The following is an 8,970-nucleotide window of genomic DNA, read 5'->3' as shown; positions in this document are numbered from 1 at the left end:
CAGCTTCATAGACTTTAAAATCATCTGATCAACTTGATTTATGTTGCACCTTTAAAAACAGATGTTTGCAAAGTGGTTTGAGAGTCGAAGCAAGTAGTCAGAACAACAACAACTCAAACAGCAACAAACTGGCCAATCAGAGAGGAGTCTGCAGAAATAATATAAAACGTGCAAATTACAGGAATAATAAAGATGCAACAAGCAGGTCTCACAAGGCAGTTAAAGCTTCAAAGCAGAACAATTAAAGAAAATTAAAGAAAAAATGAGAGCAATACAAACATGAAGAAGAAGAAGAGGGAGGTCTACAATTCGTTTAGCATACACTTTTATCCAAAGTGACGAACATCATAGAGTAAGAACATGACGAGGGAGGATCTAGAGAGGAGGAAAAAACGACAGGAAGTGCAAACGAACAGCTTTAAGTCCGATCTGAGACACACAGGTGCTGACAGGAAGTGACCAGAGGTAGAGCACGACATCAACAGCTGTTCTTGAGAGTTCTAATCAGCATCAAAACATCCTAAATGTCATCATCATCATCATGAAGGTTGTAGGTGTTCATAAAGAGCTGGGTCTTTAGCTTTTTCTTAAAGGTGCAGAGGGACTCTGCAGATCGAATGGAGTTTGGAAGTTCATTCCCCCACCGGGGGGCGACAGAGGAGAAGAGTCTAGTCAGAGACTTAGGACCCTGTTGTGAAGGTTGAATCAGACACCTTTCATTGGCAGAGTGTAGAGGGCAGGAGGGAGTGGAGACCTGGATGAGAGAGTTTGAGAAATTGGCCAGTATGATTTTAACAGTCACACACGCTGAACTGTTCATGCAAACATCACACATCTCTGCGTATCAGCCTGTTGGCGTGCTTCGTGCCACTTGTTGAACCTCGTCTGCCTGTTGGTTGTGAACACGAGGGGCCGGGCTCCAGGTGAGTGCTCCACTCAGAGCCTCTCATGTAACACTGTTCTCAATAGTATCACTGTCTGTCAGCTCCTCGCCATGGTTAATGTTCTCAGACGACAGCCTCTCATGACGGAGCCGCACATCACAGGTAGGACTGAGGAGTGTGTGTGTGTGCATGTGTGTGTGTTTCTTTAGTTTTACACTGAATTATACCTGATGAGATACATGCAGCTCGTTTTTTCATCATCACACTTTTCTCCTCTGTGGAGCTACCGCTTTAAATTTGAACAAGCTCATTAGACGTGACAGATTCATTTGGCTGTAAAGTGCGTTTTCTCAGTGTTGATAGTTTTAACATTGTTTGGTTGTTTATGGTGTGTGCACATTATCGATATAACTCCCAAATATCACATTACTTATTCGCCTTTAAAGCAAAATAAAAAGGCAGCAGGAGGGGATTCCAGTGCCTCTCATGAATCTGCCTTAAACGTCATCATCTTTATCAATCTGAGACTTTTGAGCGACAAACATGATCATCAACATTTACTGGATCAGTAATCCTACACCCCTGGGTCTGTTTGTTTTGAAGAGGTGGCAACCTCCAGAGTAAAACTTAGTAAAGATCCCATTATTCTCCTCATTTTCATCTTTTATTTTGTCAGTCTGTGAAACCTGTAGAGCAGCTCAAAAAACTCATTATTAATCTGATACTGGTGTCAGTTAAAACCCTCATTTCAGCCTCTGCCTGAAATGCTTTGTTTTCAGCTGCTGTCTCTTTAATGCGCCCCCCTCCCCACATGCCCACTTTCTTCTGATTGGCCAGCTCTCTGGTAAACCTTCTTGGAGACAGAACGCTGCAGGGCTGCCAGGGGAGAACTAGTCAGATTCTATGTAAGAGGTTTCACCGGCTTACGTAGAGGCTTGAAGCTGTCAGGTGAAATTCTTGATTTCAATCGTGTGATTTGCAGAACAAGTCGTTTAGCGCCCTCTGCTGACTCATCCTGGGATTACTCTAACACCCGTTTACCTCATGATCTGAAATTTTGCCCACACTTAATTTGGACTTCCAGCATTGTAACACTAGTTTTAAATTGGGGATCAGCATTGGGCTATAGATCAGCTTTAACAGTGGATGCAATACAGGAGAGGTATCGTCCCACCATGCTGCTGCTCCTGATGGCTCAGTGTACAAAAAATGCAGCTGAAAATAACAGAGATTTAACTGACAACATTTCAACTTGTTTGCAACAAAAAGCCAAAATCTGTATGTGAGTGGATAGAATAATGACGGCTTCTGTTTCTGCAACTTTCCAGTCAACAATGCCCCAACGTCTCCAGGGGCTAGCTTATATTGCGGGGAGAGACTCAGCATTGGTTTAGCAGCGAAAGCAACTTCAGACATTCTTCTCAGATTAAACAGGGACTACTCATCTGATGATTCAAATCAACAACATTCATGAGGCAGCCAGCGTGTGACCCTTTGTCTTCCTGCAGTGCTGTGTCTCTCCTGCTTTGGTTTCAGATTTCAATCTCTCTCCTCTTGATGATTCAGGATAATTGGCTCTTTTCATCACCCTCTGCTTTCTCTCCCTTTGCAGCAGCTACCCAGCATGCAGCAGGAGCCTGGGCTCCAGGCCAGGTCCTCAGGTGCTGCCCTCCATCGAGGCTTTTCATTCGCTGAGAGCCACGTCTGCCGCGGCTCCTTCTTCTTTTTTTAATTCCAATACCTGGTCCGAGCTTCTTACTCCATCTGAACACGACTTGGCCTGCAGGTCGCCGTGTCCCTTAATGGTTCATGTCATCACAACAATAATCACGCACATATGGATGTCCAGCCAACCTCTAGAAACAGGATGACCATCAATCCTCATCCGCAGCACGGTAATCACACAAGAGGTCAGTGCGACAAAAAGACAGTTCTCTGGGTTGTTGCATCATGTGTTGTATTTCAGAAAACAAAACACTGAACTGATTGTCTTATTCAGAAAAAATGTATGTAGCATGTCATTGGTCGCCAGGCCAAATTTGCATTGGGACTTTAATTGTGCAGGATGCGGATTCTCTTTGAGGGCATTTAGAAAAACTTCTTCCCCGTCTAGTGACAATGACTCAATCATGATTCATCCTGGATTTAAAAGCTCTGACTCATTTCTTTATTGCTGCTTCTGAAACAACATGGTCACCTTTAAAGTCGTTGGTTTCTTATCAGTCATTCTTCTGTCAGTGAGTCAGCCGTGTTCTTAAGCAGTTTGACAAAAGAGCTTTTCAGACTGCTTTTTTCCCAACAGTGCAAAACTAATCTCAGCCGTCATCACGTCTTTGAGTTCACATTTGGTACAAACTGCTCTTTGAAATCTTCCAGAGTATGTGCTTCTCTATTAAGAACACGCAGACATCTTGCTCCACAAGACATTTTTAGTGGGTATCTACGGACAAATTGAACCCAGTTCAATGATCGCAGAGTCCATGAAAGTCCTACACATTGAAGCAACGACATAACATCTAACATAACTCCATGACTGATTGAAAACAGCGTCATCCAAGACGGTACATTACGCCTCCACGACACTCAGATTGAAGGCGAAAGGTCACAGGGGCATAAAAATATTGTGGCTTGAAAACAGCAGTCTGAACAGGTCTAATGTCTCCCCAAAATGTATTGAAATAGCTTTCTATCTGTTGGTGGATTGAGAGGTATTTTTTTACATTTCTCTTTAAAATATTTTTCCACCAGATAATGGAGTCAAAGCTAAAGCCTCTCCAGGTCCGTCTAATCCGGTCAGAACGTCCAGAACTCATAACGAGCTTCACAAGGAACTCCTACTGGCCCATAAGAAGTAGGTAACATGCAGGAGCCTCACAGAGGTCTGATGTATGATTGGGTTAAATCTAAAGGGGATCATTACTAACAACATCTGACCTATGTGATATGAGGCCCGTTCACCTCTCTTAACATCTTTTTGTATCAGTCCATGTGTCTTTTGTGTCCATCATATAAACTCCTCTCGTGCCTCTCCACAGCCATTCTTCTCTAAACGCAGGTGCCATTAAGAATACATGAGAGTCTCAAACTTGCAATCATACACCTTCTCTCCATGTTGCTGCAGGGCCTGAGGCCACGGGGAGCATGAATCTGTGTAAGGTGATATGTTAGGAGAACTGATCTGGCTCCACTATCAGCGTGTCCTGAGAGCAGCGGCACACTGTGAACAAGTGAAAGGGAGAGATGTTTGTGATGCTGCTGCCTGTTTATCTCTTAATCCTCACAGCTCACAACATTTAGACCAGAAGACATTTACAAGATTTCAACCTATTAATCATTAACCATTTTATTTAAAGTGCAAAAAAAAAAGATAAAAATCACAAATAGAAAACAAAATCAGAAACTGAAGAAAGACAATCTGGAGGTGGAATTTCTGCAACAAGGATGATGTGGACACGTTGCAAGATAAATGAATAATACCTCCTCCATTAGAACCAGGATGTTATGATAAATCTCACTGCAGTCGAGGAAGTAAAGGCATAACAGAAATGCACAAATATTTTACACTGACCATGTTAGTCAGTCAGGATGAAAATCTGAATTTTTCATCCTTGCAACACGTCTGAATTTCTTGGCATCAAGCATGGCTGCAGCTCTTCTTCTGTTCACCCAGAAGACCAATGTGCCTGTCCCCAAGCACAACGCCACAACGGGGCTATAGGGGGCGCTATAGCCCCATCACAAATCTGCCTAGCCACGGTCTGCCACGGTCTGATTTTATTGAAAAAAAAAAAGAGAGAGAACTTAAAAAGCAACTAAGAATGAGTCAAGCTCTCCCTCAGCACGGGGAGAAAAAAAATCCTGGCGTTGTCCCTGCCTGCCCCGTGAAACTCAAGGTCAATTTGACATTTTATTTACGCTAAGACAAACAATTCTTTACGAGACAGATGTTGTGGTATTGAAAGTATTCTTTCTGACATTTTTTAATCCCAGGTAAAAGGTCGATTAGCATTTCAGCTAGCTTTGGTTGTACACAGGAAACAGAGTGTTGAGAGCGAAGGACGGGAAATGTTTGTGGTCATAATAAAATCCTGGTACTGATTTCAATTTGGGTTTATGAAACTTGACAGACGATTGCATGCAAGTTGTTGCTCTGCTCCAACTCCATTCTTGCTCCTCAGTTGGTTTATGAAAGAACATGTTGGTTTCAGCTAAAGACAGTTGCTTTTGTACGAGACTCATACATCCTCTTCTGGCTGCAGACCCTGTATTAGTTTGTAAACATTCACCAGACCTCCACTCCAGGAGTCTGCATCATCTGACTTTCCAAAAAGGACTTACCTTTTTCTAACCACATCTCAAAACATGAGGAAAAATGTCTTGTCTATTAAGCATCAAACTTCTCCACCTCATCTAACATCAGCCCTGTTTCTTCCTCTATGGGCTAAGGGGTCTGGCGCTGAGCAGCAGGTCAGAGCTGCAGCAGGCGTTGGAGAGGAGGAAGAGGGTCCAGAACGACCGTGAAGAGGAGGGACAGAGCCGGACTCCCCTGGAGGACGTGCTGCTCCAACGTCAGCAGAAACAGCACGAGGTAATAAAACTGATCTATAGATTTAAATTTGGTTCAGGGTTGGCGGTCAACGCTTACAGAGTAGAGAGAACTATAAGATTGATTTTGTCTCTTTCACCTTGTTTGTCTTGTCAGAAGGAGAAGGAAGAGGGGGAGAAGGTTCAAGAGGAAGCCCAGCTGATGGAGTTTGTGCGAGTCCGACAGAACCTGAGAAAGATCCACTCTGCGATCCAGAACAAGGCTGCACACTCATAAAGTTTCTTCAGATGACTGAACTCTGACCTTATCTGACTTACTGCCTTCAACACGCCCCTTCAAGAGGAACAACACGGTGTATGAAAGACAATTAGGGCGCCCTCACACTAACCAATCCGTACCCTGCCTTAGCATGCTTCACCCCCCAAAGTCCAGTCCGTTTGACTAGTGTGAGTTCTCCAATCAGTGCTCGAGCCCGGTACACTTCCTTAACCCTGGGTGACAAGCATGGGCACATTACATGGACATCCTTCATCATGGAGCCAGTAAAGTATCTGTCATGTTCTCTGTCTTGTTCTCCGATGTGTGGATGCAGCTCGACTGCGAATCTCTTCCATTTTTTTTATTTTTGCTTGTCTTATAAACTAAGCACTCTTCTCGATCCCATGCATGTGTTGCATTACGACGTTATGTACGAGAGGTCACCGTGCTCAGGCCCGGTTAGTCCTGGAGCGGTGTGAGTGCAGACCAGCGGGGGAATGGGGGGGGGGGGGGGGGGGGGGGCAATCGTGCTTAAGTACGGTACTGGACGACTTAACTTAGTGTGAGTGTGCCCTAAGTCTAAAGGATTGAATATAGCACACTGATAAACAGATATGTATGGAAGCTGTGATCTTTTATAACTGTGGAAATGTAATTTGATGCTTTGTGTAAATCAAGAAGTGTTTGTACATATTTTTGCTTGATGTAGTAAAATATCAGTCGCATGTTGCAAAGAAAGAAAGAGATGATTAACTTTAACTTGAGATGTTTGTCATATTTGTTATCAACACATTTCTGAATGCATGTCAAATATTTCATCAGCTCGTTTTCTAAAACTAGCATGATTTTGAAAGTAGCATTCCCTCAGTGCTCCGTCTGCACCCACCCCCTCCCCTCTGTGCTCCCTCAAAAGCCACACCCCTCACTTACATGCACGAGAGCCATTGGTCCAGATGCAGACCTCGGCTCATCGCTTTGAGTGTGGGCTATCGTGCACGCAAGAGGTAAAGAAGGAGCAGGGAGACAGGGAGCCTGTGATTGGTTCATCAGATTGGTACCTCGTTGCAGACATTGGTCAAAGTTTTTACAGGCTTACAAACTGCTACAGATGACAGATTTTCTTTGTTCCTTTTTCAGAGAACGTGAGTTATTCATTTCTGTCAGGACCTAAAGACAAGTTCAACCAAAATCTTAAAAAAGTGGATCTGGAGGAAATTACCAACCCTGTCTTTAATGAAGGAACTGATATTTTTCTATTCAGACGCCAGAGAGAAATTTCACGCTATGAGCGTCATGTGAACAAGTGACTCAGCGAGATTTAAGATGCAGACTGTTTTGAAATGCTGCAGATACTTTCAGGAGTGCATGTGTGAAAACAGCTAAAGATCGCCAGACTTGGCCACCTGAGGATTTGACCCTGTCCGTCTTTGTCGTGGTTTTTAAAACGACTACTTGACTTGAGACGTCTGTCAGTTTTCCTCTCGATGCTATTTGCAGCTCCCCCGTGACTCGAGCTGCTGTGATAACCTGCGAGGCTCTGGGTGTGTTGCCCTCTTAGTTTATACGTTTTGACAAAAGATTAGTAAAATTATTAGTGTTCATCCACAGAGACCAGGTCTAAAATCAGAGGCTTGACCTCTGAGATTACTCCCCAGCTGCTGTCCATGGGCAGGTGCTGTGTATCTGTCTGTCTGTCCTGCATAGTGTTAGCCTTACAACAAAGATTTATTACCCATAGTCCCTCTCTCCCCCTCCCCACGGGTAGACGACTCCTATTTCTAGTCAAGGGCAAACATTGTAAATAGCTCTAACTGTGTTTCTATTGTCATGTAGACACACGACTCCACTATAAACCAGGACTATCCTGTGTGAGGACGATTACAAGTTTTACTTTATATTTCATTTCATTCAGTCTGCAGCAGCTGCCCTTCACAATGTTCAAATATGGAGGGCTTAGGTGTTTATGGTGAAATGGATATGAGTGACCTAACAAGCATTCTCTCTGATGCCACACCAATTGTTGGCAGGGCTTTCCAACAGATCCTTTACTCTCTTCTGTGACTACCAGTAGCCTGACTCACATATGAATATAAGGCAGTACTGGCTTAATGACAATATGGACGTCTGGAGAGTCCATAAGTAGAGTAAGAGTCATCACATAATGACAGAAATGATGTTTGAACTGGTTGAGAAATGGTTTCATTCTTATATAGTTAGTGCGGAAATCACCAGTTCAAACTCTTTCTCATGTATCTGCATACATAAAAAAGATAAAACACTGTTCTCCAAACCCCCGAGAAGTGTGACACAAATAACTGTTGCAAAAATGAAAATTTATTGACTGCTTCAGCTGGCAGCAATAAGACAGATTGTAAATGCTGCAACGTAATCCTTTTGGGCAAAAAGTGCCAAACCAGAGTGTCACATTGAGTTTGCAATCTACAGACTCAGACTGTTATCACTAGTGTCTGCAGTATTACAAATATTACAAATGTGCACATATTTTGGAGCCTTACATGCAATTATTTGAAAGGACAGAAACTAAAGAAGGATATTTGGGAGGGTTAGTGGGGACTGACATGCAGGACAGGAGCCGCTGCTCAGACTTGAACCCAAAACCACTTGGAGGACGTTAGCCTCTGTACATGGGGCGTGACCTGAAGGTTGGCCGCTTAGCCTAGATTACAGTTTTAATTAGGATGATAATGTTTTTAGACCAGGGCTGCTCTGTGTTGCCGTTGCAGAAATCCCTAACATAATAAGTGGTATAGATGACGGACGGATGGATGTATCTGATCAGGCACTGAGGATATTGCTTGCTTCAAACCCACCAAACTCATTTTTCCTATATGTACAAAGGAATTGCTTTTCACTGCATCCTTGACCTTTAATTTTTTATTTTTTTTGTGACTTTGGTGTTTTTTATAAGATTGAGATTCTCTCTCTCTCTCTCTCTCTCTCTCTCTCTCTCTCTCTCTCTCTCTCTCTCTCTCTCTCTCTCTCTCTCTCTATGTGTGTTTTTGGTTGTTGATACTTGTACCTTAAAGGCCGCATCAACAAGTACCTCAAGTTTTTGAAAAGTGCTACCTTCAGAGCAGGAACTTTCTGGGGTTAAAAAATGGATTCCCTACATAAAAAGTTCCTCCAGAAGTTCCTGGTCCCTGGAAACATGTTTCTGCAGTGGAAATGGGGCTAAAGGCTTCTACTTAACCTTCCCTGCTTCTAATCTGTAACAGGTGCTAATACTCATGATTTCACACAGATGACAAATCAAGTAAACAT

The 8,970-nt window shown here is 43.2% G+C and overlaps 1 protein-coding gene across 1 annotated transcript; it reads left to right on the top strand.

Annotated features, from left to right (window-relative positions):
- The first annotated feature begins 577 nt into the window (after window positions 1–577).
- si:ch211-218o21.4 (protein FAM107B) lies at window positions 578–6,202 on the top strand. Its single transcript, XM_065961724.1, has 5 exons — window positions 578–1,046; window positions 2,497–2,794; window positions 3,633–3,735; window positions 5,331–5,472; window positions 5,587–6,202. The coding sequence occupies exons 2-5, from the start codon at window positions 2,722–2,724 to the stop codon at window positions 5,704–5,706; spliced, it is 438 nt and encodes a 145-aa protein (XP_065817796.1). The 5' UTR covers window positions 578–1,046; window positions 2,497–2,721; the 3' UTR covers window positions 5,707–6,202.
- The last annotated feature ends 2,768 nt before the right edge of the window (window positions 6,203–8,970 follow it).

The sequence above is a fragment of the Labrus bergylta genome, chromosome 12 (assembly GCF_963930695.1).
Source record: "Labrus bergylta chromosome 12, fLabBer1.1, whole genome shotgun sequence".
NCBI classification, from domain to species: Eukaryota; Metazoa; Chordata; class Actinopteri; order Labriformes; family Labridae; genus Labrus; species Labrus bergylta.
The sequence above is the reverse complement of the archived record's forward strand: the minus strand, read 5'-3'. Positions and strand labels throughout refer to the sequence as shown.